Source organism: Ranitomeya imitator, chromosome 1 (genome assembly GCF_032444005.1).
Source record: "Ranitomeya imitator isolate aRanImi1 chromosome 1, aRanImi1.pri, whole genome shotgun sequence".
NCBI classification, from domain to species: domain Eukaryota; kingdom Metazoa; phylum Chordata; class Amphibia; order Anura; family Dendrobatidae; genus Ranitomeya; species Ranitomeya imitator.
The window spans coordinates 326,573,225-326,591,998 of NC_091282.1; the positions used below are offsets into that span (position 1 = coordinate 326,573,225).

The window sequence follows — 18,774 nt, forward strand, 5'->3', positions numbered from 1 at the left end:
CTACCGTCCTTCGGTGGGTCTGGACTGACTAAGATATGCCGCCCAGGCAAGTTGGAGATCCCTGTAAGGCAGCTTTCCCAAAGGAGTGGACTGACAAGGAGTCAGCAGGTGGAGCAGGAGCTCCCGTCAGGTACCTTACAGACTGTTGGTGCTTGTGATGTTCCATGAACTGTGTGGTCTCCCACGGTGACTGAACAGAGTGAGGTTCGGCGTGTTTAGAGACCGCGACCCAGTGTCATATGCGCTGTATGTGACTTGGGACATTGGTGGAGTGTACGGCGTACGGACACCCATGGGAACTGGACGAAGTGAGAGGTCCAGCATGTTTAGTGTCCATGAGTCAAAGCCGTAAATGAAGTGTTAAGACAAAGCTGCAAGTTAATATCACCAGTTGGTGCCTATTATGTTCTATGGAATGTATAATGTGAACTGTGCACAACCCGGTTTATGACCCTTTAATAAACCGTATGGCCTGTTTTGTGTTCAAAAATTGTGCCTGACTACGTCAATCCCGTGCCAAGCGAGTGTCCCCCAATACACTTAGTGAGAGCAATCTTACAGATCAAACAACCTAATTATTTTGCATTATTTTAGCTGGCTGTGGTTACACTGTAGTTGCTATACCAAAGGTCTTTCAAACTATCAAACTACTTCTGGACTGCCCATAGGCTTAAAACATCCGTGCAGTCCACATTTGTCCCTGCGCTGACATTTTAAAATGTCAAAGCAGTCTAATCAGCTTTCGCAAGATTGTGAAGCTATGGTAGATGGAAGCAGACATCACACATTACCATGTCTACATTCTGGATCTCTGTCTACACAGCACTCTGTATACAGATTAGGAAGCACTGACAGTGCTTCCTCCTCCAAACCCTGTAATCACATGATAACTGGGTACAGGGAGGGAACAGGAATATCTAGGTCCTAGGAAACCCTGCAGGCTGAAATTCCACTGTAGCTGGAGATAATATACCAGTCCTAGTTACAAGAGAAATCAGCACAAAAAGGAATGAATTGATGTGTTAAAATGCCTCTTACAGGGAGGCAATGTATAAAATAAATGAAATAATAAATAACAATTGCAAGAATGAAATCGAAAAAAGGCAGAAGAAAAAAAAACATTGCCTGTCTAACTCAATATTTCTAGCCCTGACTCCCTTTGAAAAAATATGTCCAATATATAAAATGTATTTCTATAGGGGAATGCTATTTTAAATGTTTTAGGTGTCCTTTTTGGTCCTAAATAAAAACTAAAAAAGTGAAAACTAAACACATATTTCCTATTTTCTCTACATTTTCCCCAGATATCAGCAAAAAAAATTTACAGAACCTTTTTTCCTCCTCCTTTCCAAGAGCCATAACTTTATTTTTCCAGTCATATGAGGGCTTGTTTTTTGCTGGACAAGCTGTACTTTTTAATCACACCATTCATTCTGAACAGTGTACTGGAAAATGGGAAGAAATTCCAAGTGAAGTGAAATTGCAATAAGAGTGCTGCTCCCATCCTGCTTCCCATTGTCATGTGCTGCTCCCATCCTGCACCCCCATTCAGTAATGTGCTGCTCCCATCCTGCGCACCATTCTGTAATGTGCTGCTCCCATCCTGTAATGTGCTGCACCCATCCTGTGCCCAAATCCTGTCATGTGGTGCTCCCATCCTGCGCCCCCATCCTGTCATGTGCTGCCCCCATTCTGTCATGTGCTACTCCCATCCTGCGCCTGTTCAGTCATGAGCTGCTCCCATCCTGTCATGTGGTGCTCCCATCCTGCACCCCCATCCTGTCATGTGCTGCTCCCATCCTGCACCCCCATTCAGTAATGTGCTGCTCCCATCCTGCGCACCCACTCAGTAATGTGCTGCTCCCATCCTGCGCACCATTCTGTAATGTGCTGCACCCATCCTGTGCCCAAATCCTGTCATGTGGTGCTCCCATCCTGCACCCCCATTCTGTCATGTGCTACTCCCATCCTGCGCCGTTCAGTCATGAGCTGCTCCCATCCTGCGCTCCCATCCTGTCAAGTGGTGCTCCCATCCTGCGCTCCTCCCATCCTGTCATGTGGTGCTCCCATCCTGCGCTCCCATCCTGTCATGTGGTGCTCTCATCCTGCGCCCCATCCTGTCATGTGCTGCTCCCATCCTGCACCCCCATTCAGTAATGTGCTGCTCCCATCCTGCGCACCCACTCAGTAATGTGCTGCTCCCATCCTGCGCACCATTCTGTAATGTGCTGCACCCATCCTGTGCCCAAATCCTGTCATGTGGTGCTCCCATCCTGCACCCCCATTGTCATGTGCTACTCCCATCCTGCGCCCGTTCAGTCATGAGCTGCTCCCATCCTGCGCTCCCATCCTGTCATGTGGTGCTCCCATCCTGCGCTCCTCCCATCCTGTCATGTGGTGCTCCCATCCTGCGCCCCATCCTGTCATGTGCTGCTCCCATCCTGCGCCCCATTCTGTCTTCCCCATGATATACATCTACTGGAGCAATTACTATGTAGTGGGACAGAGAATGATTTCCAGGTCTTCACAGTCTCGGTATTGAGGTTCATCTTGAGATAGCCATGTTTCCTTAGGTAATTTTTTTAGTTCAGCCATAGGAAATCTATGAATAGATGTGTCATTGAAAACATCGCTGTAGTGATTACTTTCTGGAAATGGACTTTCTTCTACAACTTGTAAACTCTGTGGAAACACAGAACATTAGTAGCAGTAGCGGAGCATCAAGACACATGCAGCTGGGCCCTGAGCTACTATTGCTTCGTAATTAGCCACCACTAGGGGGAGCTCATTTGTAGCGCTCCCACTGAGCTCAATAGGCGCTGCATAAACACACATACAGAGTGCTCCCCCCAGTGGTAGCTGTAGGCGTTTCAGCAATTAGTTCTATCATTATGAGAAGTGACGCAAGGGTTTTGAAGCTCTAGGTGAAAAATAAAGGACACATCAGGGGCAGAGGACATTTTAAATATTGCGAGATAGCAGTTAGTGACAAAGATTTTTGTATACACCCCTGCACACTAACCTACAAAAAAAACTGTTCCTCACTGTCCCTCCTTCCTGAGAATATCTCAAACTGCTCGGTACAAGCCGCAGCTCTGAGTCAGCCTGGGAGGGCAGAAACTTAATACACGCAAATGTAAAAAATGATCAGATGACTCTTCTGACATGGAGATTCAAAATAAATACACCAGCCTCATCAGTTTTAAGAGCGTTACTTAATAATTATGCAGTTAAAAATTGTGAAAAATGGTAAGATATACATTTTAGCAATCTATCCGGTATGCAAATAAGAAGGATGTTGCCATTTTCTGCCAAATCATGTTTAACCTTGATTATATATAGCTGAAGTAAAAAAGGAAACAGAACAAGTAGAATCTGTATAGGAGATACTGGTTCCACTAAGAAAAACAATAGTAAATCGAATCTGACCCTTCTGCTCTGCATTTTCTATCTGACTGATCAGCAGATTACATGCTGGGTATCCAAAGTCCAGAAAGAACAGAAGATCTTAATAAAGTCAAGAAGGGTAGATAGGATAGTATAGAGCAGTGTTCCCCAACTCCGGTCCTCAATAGCAACCAACAGGTCATGTTTTCAGGATTTCCTTAGTATTGCACAGGTGATGGACTTATTGCCTGTCCAGGTGATGCAATTATCACCTGTGCAATACTAAGGAAATCCTGAAAACATGGCCTGTTGGTGGCTCTTGAGGACTGGAGTTGGGGACCACTGGTGAAGAGTAAGATAATGAAATGGAGCTTACCTTATATATAAAAGGGTAATCTCTCTGCAGGATTCTGGAAACCAACCTATAATATAAGATCACCATGAAACGGGAGGTATATACTTCTCAAACGAATAACCTGGTGATTTACTCTTACTTACCTTTCTTCTATTCCCTTGAAACTATTGCCAATGATGATCGTTTGCGACAAAGCCTCACATGACCAGTTCCTCCATAGCAGGTTATTATACAGCGCCTTGCCACAATGCAGCATGAAGAACACGGTGGGCTTCCGGACAGCATGCTTACCCTCCTGCAATGAAGCACACACATCACAGCCTCCTGCCGTAAGAACATGACCGATCAGTTTATGGCCCTCTTATATTCAGCCCCCAATAAAGGCATGTTGCGACCAGAAGGGTCTAACAGCGGTTTAACCCCCTCTTTTGGATGAAAAAAATATGAGCACTTGACCAATCCAAGCATGGATACTAATTAGGGGATATTTATTAGGATGTACCCTTGTAACATATCTGCGTTTGGCAAAACTTACTTCATTTTTCATCACATGTGTCAGCCCTAGTTCTCGGAGTACAGCAATCTCCAACCGAGAGAATATTGGATCAAAAACATAGCACTGGTGTCTGGGGATCTGAACAGAGAAAAAGAAAGCAAAAAACACCGAAATCATGTCAAGGTCCAGACCTATCACTATAATCTGCTCCTTCTGATTTATGTCACTGGCGCCCTTGAAATCTCCATACTTCAACCACAAGGACAGGAGAACTGTGGGTAGAGAATAAAAGCCCATATAACTACTGTGTTATGTGCCCTAAGAGGTGATTTCAGTGTCAGCATTTTCCAGAGGAGATCCACTAGAACTACAGCAAGAGATTATGGTGTATATTAACTACAGGGCACCATTTTCCTTTGTGGGATCTTTAATCTGAAAAGTTGAAGAAAGTCCAGCATCACCAAATATGTAGTCATGGCCGAAAGTGTTGGCACCCTTGAAATTGTTCCAGAAGATGAAGTATTTCTCCCACAAAATTATTGCTATTATACGTTTTGTTATACACGGGTTTATTTCCTTTGTGTGTATTGGAACAACACAAAAAAAAAAACCATAGAAAAAAAGGCAAATTGGATAGTTTCACACAAAACCCCCAAAATGGGCCGGGTAAAATTGTTGGCACCCTCAACTCAATATTTGGATGCACACCCTTTGGAATAAATAACTGCAATCAATCGCTTCCTATAACAATCAACAAGCTTCTTACACCTCTCAGCTGAAATTTTGGACCACTCTTCTTTTGCATACTTCTCAAAGTCGCTTCTCTTTGAAGATCTCTCCACTGGTGTTTAATGGGATTTAGATCCGGACTCATTGCTGGTCACTTCAGGACTCTCCAGGATTTATTTCCATCCATTTCTGGGTGCTTCTTGAATTATGTTTGGGGTCATTGTCCTGCTGGAAGACCCATGACCTAGGACATAAGCCCAGCTTTCTGACACTAGGCATTACATTGCAACCCAAAATCCTTTAGTGATCTTCAGATTTCATGATGCCTTGCACACAGGTAAGGTACCCAGTGAAAGAGGGAGCAAAACAACCTCAAAACATCTTTGAATCTCCAACATATTTGACTGTAGGTACTGTGTTCTTTTCTTTGAATGCATCTTCCAGCTTTCAATAAACAGTAGAATGATGTGCTTTACCAAAAAGCTCTATCTTGGTCTCATTTGTCCACAAGACACTTTCCCAGAAGGACTTTGGCTTACTCGCATACATTTTGGCAAACTGCAGTCTAGTTTTTTTTATGTCTGTGTCAGCTGTGGGGTCATCCTGGGTCTCCTGCCATAGCATTTCATTCCACTCCTATATCGACGGATTGTTTGAGCTGACACTGATGCACCCTGGACAGCTTGAGATTCTTTGGAACTTGATTTGGGCTGCTTAGATAATTTGGGATTTGTTGCATATGTGCAATGAGATAAAAGAGCTTGTTCGCTTACAATGTGTTTCAAACGTATAGTTTTTTTTCAAGCGCTTGAAAAATAACTATACGTTCGAAGCGCGTTGCCTGTTGGCATGCAAGTGAACAAGCTCTTTGATCTGGTTGCACGTATGCAATTAATCCTAGGTCTTCTTTTCACATGTACACAGTGATGTTGAACTTTCTTCAAATATTATCAGAATCTGGGCTTTCACATATCTCTGTGCATTCAGAAAAACAACTACTAAAGTGCTGAGTTGGCTTTTCTCTTTTCCAAAATCTAAGACTGAAACCAAAAGTAAAGAGGGAGTAAAGATATAAATCATTTAATTCAATAATATATTGGGATTAGTGCCCAGAAATCTTCTATGCTGCCATAAAAATTTGTCACACCCCTGGACAAAAGGTGGTGGCACCTGCTTGTCACATGCAGCTTTGTAGCCAATCGCAACATCGATAAATAGTTCAGCGGATAAAATAATTGCCAAATAAAGCAACACATAACAAGCATGGGTGGTCCCATGTACACGAGACACTGCAAATATCGCTTGTAATGGAAGCCAGATAGATTTTGGTGCTTTTTGTCATGAGAAAAAAAATGAGGCCTAGGAAATTGTAATTGGCTAGGGTCTGACCACAGTGTTCCTCTGATCAATAGAAAGAAGGGGCTGTGGCCCCTTCAGAGTTCTCCTCTCCTCTGCACAGCAGAGTGCCTTCCTATAATGATCAATCATCACCTTAAATTGTTCCAGGAATAAGAGTAGGAAGGCCATTTGGTGTCGGGATATAACACAGGATGTGAAATTTCCCAGGCCATAGCACACACAGTCATAGTGTTGGAGAGAAATGTGGGTAGATATGGAGCCTTCAAGGTCCAGGTTCTTCATTAACTTCTCATGAACACTGCAGTCATCTGAAGTCACTGGTGAGAAATCTTGACATTTCAGTAGACGACCTAGTGGAAATGTATAATTGTCTTGGTCAGGTGAGTTTAATACTATATGGACCAGACCATTAAAGAAGAATGAAACTTTCTTGGTGATTTTTCATATGTACCAGGCACTGCATTTACCTGTAGACCAGTGGGGGTCCATGGCCCGAGACGCTAACTGGTCACACAATAGATATCCGAGTGAACAGCTCAGCTGCGGTTTTCTCAGAGGTCAACTACGCTAGTGGTGAGGGGCTCGGCACGTGGAAACCCACATGTCTGCAGGTAAATGCAGTGGATGGTCAAGAAGAAAGTTTCATTCCTCCTTAATTGTCTGGTCCCCCAGAGCTTACCTTTTCCAGTGGCCCCCTGCCATGCTATAAACGCCTGCTAAATATGAAATATCAGCTACCAGCCGAGTCACATATCCCAATGAGTTCCATCCACTTCAACCAATAAAACTAATTTTCAGATGGAACATTTTAGTCACTTACATAACAGTAGTCATTAGTGGTTGTCAGTGATACCAATACAAGTTACTAGTACATATAAGGGCAATAAACCTACCATAAACAGAAATCAGTGATATTACAGATAGTAATAACATATGAAAGACAAACGGAATAAACTCAGCCACGGCCTCTATAGAAATCGCTATATGTTCAGGGAAAACTCAGCTTCAAGGTTTGTGGCACTTTTTCTGCTATTAAAACGTAGAGAGTCTACAGTCTGTGGGTCCCAGCTTTCTTACCTTGACAAGCAGCCCAAAAGTCAGATGCCCGCAGATCTGTCCTGTTAAATATAACAAGAGAAGCAGTTATACTAGAAACGATGGGTATACGGTATGTCAAAGACTGGGGCAGATTGCAGATTTATCCTATTTGCTGGGAAGAGCAGCAGGCGGATCCAGAATTCTGTCCATTTCATTTTTCTTCTTCTATGACAGATTCAGAATTCATCAGTGCTACATTGCATTACGGGAGATCATTTTTCTTTCTTTGATATAAATACTGTATACAAAAATGTTATATTATATCTAGGCACTGCAAAGCAATTAATAGGGGAACTTCATTTTCAGTTATCCTTTCAGAATAAACTGTCCAGTGTATAAGAAATAACGCTTTCTGGACATTATCTGACGTGTATCCTGTATTTTCACCAGTTTTCCCCTCTGAAGCCATTATCTCTAACTCTCAATGTACTCTGAACTGGTGAGTAGAGACTAGCTGCTATAACCTCTCCTATACACAGCAAAGCACATGGGTATTCCTGCTCTACTCTTTTTTTTATCACACAGAGAAAACCATCAGCAGAATGTATGGATTACATTATTGATCAGTATACATATGAATCCACCTCTGGGGTGAGGTAAAAGCCTTGTTAGAAAGCTCAGCACTATTTATATGGGTCTCCCTCTGCCTGTTTCCTCTCCCTGCTCCTCACTCCTACCATTTCCCCTCACCATAGAGCAGCAGACCTCAACCTTTCTTAACTAGAAAGCCAGATTCAGCTCTGAGAGATGGTCGTGAACTTCATGCAGTTCCTCCCACGACCCACAAATTAATGACACCCAAAACCTTCTTTACTAGCACAATGATAGCAAAGGATTCCCCACCGACAGCACACCGAGACCTTGTACCCTCCTCCTTTATAGACAATTACATTCAGTTGTTTCCAACTTAAGCACATTTAATATTCTCACATCAAGCACTCCCATCACACTACTGCATCCGGCTTCACGCACCCCTCTAACCTGCAGTATCATCTTATCTAGAACTTACTATGTTTCACCCTAGGATATGTGCGGGAGTACTCACAGACGTCACCATCTGGAGACCTTCTATTCATAGCTGTTGACTAGACCGGGTGCTAATGCACCAAGCTGGCAGACAGCCATGTGCCACACATCATGGGTCACCGAGCCATTGGTTGGGGACCCTTGTTATACAGTGTAATGGGCTTTATCACATGACACCACAAGTAGCTGGCAATCCGTCATGTGTGAGCAAAACAGAATAGAGTTGTCTTTTCAGAGTGGGAGATGAGTTCAAGAGACAGAAAAAAAGCAGAAAGATGTGTAATAAGTGTGGCAGGAAGTTGATGTCTCTGATTAGATACATTACAAAGTCTCTTATAATCGCCTGTACTATTGATAAATGCAAAGTTTGTTAAAAGTACAGTTCCCATTAAAGGTAATAGAAAAGCGGTATATGTGCTTAATTGACACTTATCTATGCTTTTTCCGTAGTCAGACATACCAACTATTAAAATTATCCCCACCCAGTAACATATAGCCATCATGACAGGAAAGAAAATATGGATTGTAAATAAATTATTGACATGCAATTAAAGAATTAGAAGGGTTGTCTAGCCGTATGATATTAACAACCTATAAATAGGTCATCAATGTACAGTACAGACCAAACGTTTGGACACACCTTCTCATTCAAAGATTTTTCTGTATTTTCATGACTGTGAAAATTGTAAATTCACACTGAAGGCATCAAAACTATGAATTAACACATGTGGAATTATATACTTAACAAAAAAGTGTAAAACAACTGAAAATATGTCTTATATTCTAGGTTCTTCAAAGTAGCCACCTTTTGCTTTGATGACTGCTTTGCACACTCTTGGTATTCTCTTGATGACCTTCAAGAGGTAATCACTGGAAATGGTTTTCCAACAATCTTGAAGGAGTTCCCAGAGATGCTTAGCACTTGTTGGCCCTTTTGCCTTCACTCTGCGGTCCAGCTCACCCCCAAACCATCTCGATTGGGTTCAGGTCTGGTGACTGTGGAGGCCAGGTCATCTGGCATAGCACCCCATCACTCTCCTTCTTGGTCAAATAGCCCTTACACAGCCTGGAGGTGTTTGGGGTCATTGTACTGTTGAAAATTAAATGATGGTCCAACTAAACGCAAACCGGATGGAATAGCATGCCGCTGCAAGATACTGTGGTAGTCATGGTGGTTCAGTATGCCTTCAATTTTGAATAAATCCCCAACAGTGTCACCAGCAAAGCACCCCCACACCATCACACCTCCTCCTCCATGCAGGCATGTAGAGTCCACCCGTTCACCTTTTCTGCGTCGCACAAAGACACGATGGTTGGAACCAAAGATCTCAAATTTGGACTCATCAGAACAAAGCACAGATTTCCACTGGTCTAATGTCCATTCCTTGTGTTCTTTAGCCCAAACAAGTCTCTTCTGCTTGTTGCCTGTCCTTAGCAGTGGTTTCCTAGCAGCTTTTTTATCATGAAGGCCTGCTGCACAAAGTCTCCTCTTAACAGTTGTTGTAGAGATGTGTCTGCTGCTAGAACTCTGTGTGGCATTGACCTGGTAGCTAATCTGAGCTGCTGTTAACCTGCGATTTCTGAGGCTGGTGACTCGGATACACTTATCCTCAGAAGCAGAGGTGACTCTTGGTTTTCCTTTCCTGGGGCGGTCCTCATGTGAGCCAGTTTCTTTGTAGCGTTTGATGGTTCTTGCAACTGCACTTGGGGACACTTTCAAAGTTTTCCCAATTTTTCGGACTGACTGACCTTCATTTCTTAAAGTAATGATGGCCACTCGTTTTTCTTTACTTAGAATTCGTATTATGGCAAGAAAAAAAGCAGCTAACAGTCTATTCAGTAGGACTATCAGCTGTGTATTCACCAGACTTCTGCACAACACAACTGATGGTCCCAACCCCATTTATAAGGCAAGAAATCCCACTTATTAAACCTGACAGGGCACACCTGTGAAGTGAAAACCATTCCCGGTGACTACCTCTTGAAGCTCATCAAGAGAATGCCAAGAGTGTGCAAAGCAGTCATCAAAGCAAAAGGTGGTTACTTTGAAGAACCTAGAATATAAGACATATTTTCAGTTGTTTCACACTTTTTTGTTAAGTATATAATTCCACATGTGTTAATTCATAGTTTTGATGCCTTCAGTGTGAATGTACAATTTTCATAGTCATGAAAATACAGAAAAATCATTGAATGAGAAGGTGTGTCCAAACTTTTGGTCTGTACTGTAAGATTGATGGGGGTCCGACACCCCGCACTCCCACTGATCAACTGTTTTCAGATCCGACTCCGTTCAAATATAAACAGCGAACAGAGCCGAAACCGCAGAGCTCCTGTCATGACTCAGCTGTCGGATGACCCAAGACCAGAGGCTCCTTCCCTGTCTCTAACACTAGGGGGCGCCTAGCTCGCCCTATTCGCCGGGATACTTTTGAAGGTGAAGATGCCAGGGCCATCAACCTTGCTTATCTCCTGAATCCGCCCTCTGTCTGTTCCCTTCCCCCACCCAGAGAAGAGGGGAGCTGCCATGCACCACAGTACACCAAACAGATGAACAAGGCAACATGAACAAGGGTAAATGAAAATACCAGGCATACAAATATTCACTCACATATAAAAGAGGACTGCACCAGGGAGTGGAGGATAGGAAAAAATCCAAGTAAGAGGAGGGAAGGGAATTATCACACTGACAAACCCACACAACAGTCACAGATAACTCCTCCAAACTCCAAGTACCAAACACCTCTCCTCCAAGCCATGCAGCATAAGCTAGCTCTGATGATGTGTTTCAGTCAGGACCCATATTATATAGGGGATAGGAGTGGGTAACCGTGCTCAGCTCAGACTCCCAGAGCTCCCAACATAGGAGATTAACCCCTGTTCTGCCAAAAGAAATTACACCACTTAAAAAGAAGGTGAAGTGCTTCTTTGCAGTGCAGGAGTAGGAGCAATCATACGCTGCAGTCTTCTGGCTCCTCTCTATTGCGGTAACCCCGTGACAGCTCCAATCAATATACAGCAGTCATTGGGCAGAACCGCCATTCACTTTCTATTCAATGCAGTTTTTGTTAACGGCAAATAAATAGTGTACAAAGTGCTGCTGCTCCGGCTCCGCTCACTGTGTAGAAGACGCCTGAACAATTGGGGTGCTGGGCAGTGATGAGCGGATCGCCCTGCACAACTCTGGCTTCCCCGGCTCTGCAACTGATCACCCGTCTGGCATGACGTCACCTGTGCAGCGTGTGGCACACAAATGACATCATGCCATCCCAGCTAGTACTAAACCGAGCCGGGGATACTGGAGGGTATGGAAATTACGAGTAGACAGCAATGACCTGGACCATGGACTGTGATTGCACAGAGCGATTTGCTCATCTCTACAGTAGTGCTGGATGTTGGACTTCCACCAATCTGATACTGATGACCGCTCGTGACAATAGGTCACCAATATCATAAAGACGGAAAACCATTTTAAACCAAAGCTACTAGAAATTTGTGTGGAGATATCATGCAGACTACAGATGGGCCTAACTTGGTTGGCCGTTGGGTAATATTTGGGAATGGAAATCTGTGACGCTAAATTCACAAAATGTCTGTTGTGATGTCAGGAATAGCTCCCAACATGTCTGACATCTGCATGCAAAAAACCAGCTATACCACATGTTCTGCCTGATGTCAGTCAATAGCAGTATATACAGGTGCTTTACCGAATCATTTACATTGGTATTATTGACAAGGTGTAAACCTCTTTACCTACACCAGGTTACAGATTGTGTCTTCTCTACATGGTGGCCTTGTACAATATACAGATGTGCAACTTACATGGTTTCATCAATTCGCTTCATTCCATCAGTGCAGTCTTGTGCCGAGTACAACCCATCAGGACGCTCACAACCTGCAGAATGACATGCTGGACTTCCCTGCAGCCGAGATGATTTCTTCATGGCCTTTTTCTTGCTAACCATCTGCCATGTGTCTGATTCCATTCTGGACCTGGAGAAACCAAACAATGGCAGGATTATCCACAGCGCTGTACATAGCACACACCGGGGGCATATATCTAGGAAGTCATGGAAGGAGCATGATCAGAGCACACTGACAACCACTGAACTGCCGTACCATGTGATTACTATGATCAGAGCACACTGACAACCACTGACCTGCCGCACCATGTGATTACTATGATCAGAGCACACCGACAACCACTGACCTGCTGCACCATGTGATTACTATGATCAGAGCACACCGACAACCACTGACCTGCTGCACCATGTGATTACTATGATCAGAGCACGCTGACAACCACTGACCTGCTGCACCATGTGATTATTATGATCAGAGCACACCGACAACCACTGACCTGCTGCACCATGTGATTACTATGATCAGAGCACACCGACAACCACTGACCTGCTGCACCATGTGATTACTATGATCAGAGCACACTGACTACCACTGACCTGCTGCACCATGTGATTACTATGATCAGAGCACACTGACAACCACTGACCTGCCGCACCATGTGATTACTATGATCAGAGCACACCGACAACCACTGACCTGCTGCACCATGTGATTACTATGATCAGAGCACACCGACAACCACTGACCTGCTGCACCATGTGATTACTATGATCAGAGCACGCTGACAACCACTGACCTGCTGCACCATGTGATTATTATGATCAGAGCACACCGACAACCACTGACCTGCTGCACCATGTGATTACTATGATCAGAGCACACCGACAACCACTGACCTGCTGCACCATGTGATTACTATGATCAGAGCACACTGACTACCACTGACCTGCTGCACCATGTGATTACTATGATCAGAGCACGCTGACAACCACTGACCTGCTGCACCATGTGATTACTATGATCAGAGCACACAGACAACCACTGACCTGCTGCACCATGTGATTACTACGATCAGAGCACACCGACAACCACTGACCTGCACCATGTGATTACTATGATCAGAGCACACCGACAACCACTGACCTGCTGCACCATGTGATTATTATGATCAGAGCACACAGACAACCACTGACCTGCTGCACCATGTGATTACAAGCTGTCTCATTTCAGGTAACTTTTCTGAATAAGGTGTCATGTGTGTACATCTATATATATATATCTACTATATAATTGTCTAAGAGTCACTTCCGTCTTTCTGTCTTTCTCTCTGTCTGTCTGTCACGGATATTCATTGGTCGCGGCCTCTGTATATCAAGGAAATCCAAGTCGCTGATTGGTCGTGGCTTTTTTTTGCACGACCAATCAGCAACGGGCACAGTCCGGAAGAAAATGGCAGCTCCTTACTCCCCGCAGTCACTGCCCGGCGCCCGCATACTCTCCTCCAGCCACCGCTAACACAGGGTTAATGCCGGCGGTAATCGATCGCGTTATGCCGCGGGTAACGCACTCCGTTACCGCCGCTATTAACCCTGTGTGTCCTCAACTTTTTACTATTGATGCTGCATATGCGGCATCAATAGTAAAAAATCTAATGTTAAAAATAAAAAAACCTGCTATACTCACCCTCCGTTGTCCGCCGAGCTGCTCGCGACGGCCGCCATCTTCCGTTCCCAGCGATGCATTGCGAAATTACCCAGAAGACTTAGCGGCCTCGCGAGACCGCCAAGTCATCTGGGTAATTTCGCAATGCATCCTGGGAACGGAAGATGGCGGCAGCCGCGCGCTCATCGCCTGCGCCAGATCCGAAGGTGAGTATGTTACAACTACAATGGGCCCTCGGATCCGAAGGTGAGTATGTTTATTTTTTAACCTGTGATATACGTGGCTGGGCAATATACTACGTGGCTGGGCAATATACTACGTGGCTGGGCAATATACTACGTGGCTGGGCAATATACTACGTGGATGGGCAATATACTACGTGGATGGGCAATATACTACGTGGCTCTGTGCTGTATACTACGTGGCTGGGCAATATACTACGTGTGGCTGGGCAATATACTACGTGGCTGGGCAATATACTACGTGTGGCTGGGCAATATACTACGTGTGGCTGGGCAATATACTACGTGGCTGGGCAATATACTACGTGGCTGGGCAATATACTACGTGTGGCTGGGCAATATACTACGTGGCTGGGCAATATACTACGTGTGGCTGGGCAATATACTACGTGGCTGGGCAATATACTACGTGTGGCTGGGCAATATACTACGTGGCTGGGCAATATACTATGTGTGGCTGGGCAATATACTACGTGTGGCTGGGCAATATACTACGTGGCTAGGCAATATACTATGTGGCTGGGCAATATACTACGTAGCTGGGCAATATACTACGTGGCTGGGCAATATACTACGTGGCTGGGCAATATACTACGTAGCTGGGCAATATACTACGTGGCTGGGCAATATACTACGTCGCTGGGCAATACACTACGTGGGCTGGGCAATAAACTACGTGACTGGGCAATATACTGCGTGGCTGGGCAATATACTACGTGGCTGGGCAATATACTACGTGGCTGGGCAATATACTACGTGGCTGGGCAATATACTACGTGGCTGGGCAATATACTACGTGGCTGGGCAATATACTACGTGGCTGGGCAATATACTAAGTGGCTGGGCAATATACTACGTGGCTGGGCAATATACTACGTGGGCATGCATATTCTAGAATACCCGATGCGTTAGAATCGGGCCACCATCTAGTCTATCTATATATATATAATTGCCTAAGGGTTTTTCCGTCTGTCTGTCTGTCTGTCTGTCCTGGAAATCCTGCGTCTCTGATTGGTCGAGGCCGCCCTGGCCTCGACCAATCAGAGACCGGCACAGCATCGACGTAGAAATCCCGCGTCTCTGATTGGTCGAGGCCGCCAGGCCTCGACCAATCAGCAACGGGCACAGCGACGATGATGTCATAAAGGACGTAGACATCCCGCGTCTCTGATTGGTCGAGGCCGCCAGGCCTCGACCAATCAGCAACGGGCACAGCGACGATGATGTCATAAAAGTTGCCTCGACCAATCAGCAACGGGCACAGTCTGCCGCGAATTCTGGAATCATCATTGTCCATATATTACAGGGACATGCATATTCTAGAATACCCGATGCGTGAGAATCGGGCCACAATCTAGTATATATATAATTGTCTAAGGGGCACTTCCGTGTGTCTGTCTGTCTGTCACGGATATTCATTGGTCGCGGCCAGCCAGTGGGCATGGACAAAAGGGCAGGGGAGGCCAGGAAGTATGCAGAGCGAGTCCCCACCCGCTCTGTACAGGCCCGGCCAGAAGCGCTGCAAAGGGGCCGCGACCAATGGATATATACTCACCTTCCGTCCGCGGCTGTCACCGCCGCATGTGCTGCTCTGTTTCCTGCTGTCGCGGCCGTCATCAATGACCGCGGCCGCTAATTTAGTCCCAGGCTTTTGGCCACGGTAGGCCTAACAGCGCCCATGATTCCGGCCGGCTCCGCTCTCCTCTTGGCGACTCCGCCCCCTTAGATTGGTCGCGGCCAGCCAGTGGGCAGAGACAAAATGGCAGGGGAGGCCAGGAAGTATGCAGAGCGAGTCCCCGCCCACTCCGTACAGGCCCGGCCAGAAGCGCTGCAAAGGGGGCGGAGTCGCCGTGAGGAAGGCGGAGCCGGCCAGGACCATGGGCGCTGTTGGGCCTACCGCGGCCAAAAGCCGGGGACTAAATTAGCGGCCGCGGTCAGTGACGATGGCTGCGACAGCAGGAAACAGCGCAGCACATGCGGCAGTGACAGCCGCGGACGGAAGGTGAGTATATATCCACTAGTTGGTGGCCCGATTCTAACGCATCGCGTATTCTAGAATATGCATGTCCACGTAGTATATTGCCCAGCCACGCAGTATATTGCCCAGCCACGTAGTATATAGCCCAGCCACGTAGTATATTGCACAGGCCACAAAGTATATTGTACAGGCCACAAAGTATATTGCCCAGCCACGTAGTATATAGCCCAGCCACGTAGTATATTGCACAGGCCACAAAGTATATTGTACAGGCCACAAAGTATATTGCACAGGCTACAAAGTATATTGCAAAGGCCACGGAGTATATTGAATAGCGACGTAGTATACAGCACAGGCCATGTAGTATATTGCACAGCTCACGTAGTATATACTCGCCTTCCGTCCGTAGCTGTCACTGCTGCATGTGCTGCGCTGTTTCCTGCTGTCCATCACTGACTGCGGCCGCTAATTTAGTCCCCGGCTTTTGGCCGCGGTAGGCCCAACAGCGCCCATGGTCTCGGCTGGGCAATATACTACGTGGCCTGTGCTATATACTATGTGGCTGGGCTATATACACTACGTGGCTGGGCTTTTTACCGCGTGGCTGGGCTTTATATTACGTGGACATGCATATTCTAGAATACCCAATGCGTTAGATTCGGGCCACCATCTAGTCTATTACATAATTTGTGTCAGATGACGCAGCCAATCACAGCTTAGCTTACATCTCTCCACCACGATTCACAAGATGACAGCTGAATGCTGATTGGTTGCACTTCCCATATACAATCTCTTGCCCGCTCGTGCCGCTTACACCTAAAGAACATCTCTAGAATCCGCCCTTTTCTCACCATGGAGACAACAAAGACCCTGTCGCCCTGATCCACTCCCGCCTGGACTACTGTAACGCTCTATTAATTGGCCTCCCCCTCACTCGACTTTCCCCTCTCCAGTCCATCCTTAATGCAGCAGCCAGGGTCATCCATCTGGCTAGTCATTACTCGGACACGTCCGCTCTTCGCCAGTCGTTACACTGGCTGCCCATTCATTACAGGATACAATTCAAAGTACCTGTTCTCACCCACAAAGCTCTCCACAGTGCGGCACCCCCTTACATTTCCTCCCTCATTTCTGTCTATCGGCCTAACCGACCTCTGCGCTCTGCAAATGACTTTCGACTAATCTCTGCACTAATCCGTACCTCCCACTCCCGACTCCAAGACTTCTCCCGTGCTGCACCAATCCTCTGGAATGCTCTACCCCAAGATATTAGGACCATCCACAATTTGTATAGTTTTAGGCGCTCGCTCAAAACACATTTGTTCAGAGCGGCCTACCACGTTCACTAATCAGTTATTTTGTTTGTTTGTGTGTAGCCCATTCAGTACTTCGATCTATCCCCCACTTCCTGAAGGTGGCTGGACCATCATTGTAAATACATCATTGTAAATACACACCTGTACTTTGCATCTCCCCCACCTCATTGTAGATTGTAAGCTCTCACGAGCAGGGTCGTCTTATTTCACTTTAATTATTGTATTGTTAACGTTGTTACTTATGACTGTTGTGTTTGAAACTGTTAAACTGTAAAGCGCTGCGGAATATGTTGGCGCTATATAAAGATTATTATTATTATTATATAAAGATTATTGTTATTATTAATAAAGCTTATTTTATATTATGGAAGTTCCCAATCCCATTGAGACCAGTAATTGCGTTCAGTAACTACAGACAGGAAAAATGCGCTGCACGGGAGATAACGTGATGCAGCGGCGCTTCCTACCTGTACTTCTATTTGGGCAACACAAGGATCTAATGATAGTCCAGGCTTTTCCTACTTTCCAAGCAAAAGTCGCATCATATCTGCGCCAGCGCACAACTAATTACGTCACATCCCTGCTTCTGAAAGGTCACAGCCACCAATCAATGTGCAGACATAGAAGCGAGGCTTGGGACGCACAGCAACTTCCGGTCTCTTGAAACGCAGAAGATACAACACAAGACGGTGGGACCGATCCAGCGCAGCCCGGGATCCAGCTCCTTTACCGACTGCTGTACGTCACTCCATTGTTGGTTGTTGTGTGTGCACGACCCGGTCACAAATGTGTGCTGATGACAGACCCCAGACCAGACCCTCCCATTAATAAAGGCTACAGACCCCAGACCAGACCCTTCCATTAATAAAGGCTGCAGACCCCAGACCAGCATGTGCTGCGCTGTTTCCTGCTGTCCATCACTGATTGCGGCCGCTAATTTAGTCCCCGGCTTTTGGCCGCGGTAGGCCCAACAGCGCCCATGGTCCCGGCCGGCTCCGCCCTCCTCACGGCGACTCCGCCCCCTTTGCAGCGCTTCTGGCCGGACCTGTACGGAGTGGGCGGGGACTCGCTCTGCATACTTCCTGGCCATACTTGTATGAATGTCAGGGAACGGGAATGGTTGTGCTCCACCTAGTGGTCACTTGTATGAATGTCAGGGAATGTGTGAGGTTGTGCTCCACCTAGTGGTCACTTGTATGAATGTCAGGGTATGTGAGAGGTTGTGCTCCACCTAGTGGTCACTTGTATGAATGTCAGGGAAT

General features: G+C 45.9%; 2 protein-coding genes across 9 annotated transcripts in view; one reads left to right on the forward strand and one right to left on the reverse strand.

Moving 5' to 3' along the window:
* Window positions 1–1,343: 1,343 nt before the first annotated feature.
* On the reverse strand, window positions 1,344–18,534 carry SRRD (SRR1 domain containing). Of its 5 annotated transcripts, none has more exons than XM_069759023.1 (8): window positions 18,392–18,534; window positions 12,273–12,443; window positions 7,404–7,444; window positions 6,459–6,676; window positions 4,278–4,376; window positions 3,886–4,037; window positions 3,764–3,809; window positions 1,344–2,682 (listed from the first exon to the last, which is right to left on the reverse strand). In XM_069759023.1, the coding sequence occupies exons 2-8, from the start codon at window positions 12,434–12,436 to the stop codon at window positions 2,491–2,493; spliced, it is 912 nt and encodes a 303-aa protein (XP_069615124.1). In that variant the 5' UTR covers window positions 12,437–12,443; window positions 18,392–18,534; the 3' UTR covers window positions 1,344–2,490. The 5 variants fall into 5 exon arrangements, with proteins under 5 accessions (XP_069615124.1, XP_069615133.1, XP_069615108.1 ...); XM_069759032.1 differs by having other exon boundaries at window positions 18,157–18,529; XM_069759007.1 differs by having other exon boundaries at window positions 18,355–18,524.
* HPS4 (HPS4 biogenesis of lysosomal organelles complex 3 subunit 2) overlaps window positions 18,119–18,774 on the forward strand; it is an 82,843-nt gene continuing 82,187 nt past the window's right edge. For 3 of the 4 annotated variants that reach the window (XM_069758967.1, XM_069758960.1, XM_069758986.1), the window contains exon 1: window positions 18,149–18,250. The gene's annotated coding sequence lies outside the window, so the exon portion shown is untranslated. Of the gene's footprint in view, window positions 18,251–18,774 lie in introns of all 4 variants that reach the window. The other variant, XM_069758977.1, reaches the window with a different exon arrangement.

What these genes read in the sequence shown, in the direction of transcription:
- SRRD (XM_069759032.1), bottom strand. Translation starts at nt 18,404, where the DNA reads ATGCTGGTCTGGGGTCTGCAGCCTTTATTAATGGAAGGGTCTGGTCTG. An exon ending in TTCAAGGGAATAGAAGAAAG is followed by an intron (nt 3,810 to 3,885) that starts GTAAGTAAGAGT and finishes CTTATATTATAG; the next exon opens with GTTGGTTTCCAGAATCCTGC. An exon ending in ATTACCCTTTTATATATAAG is followed by an intron (nt 2,683 to 3,763) that starts GTAAGCTCCATT and finishes GTGTTTCCACAG; the next exon opens with AGTTTACAAGTTGTAGAAGA.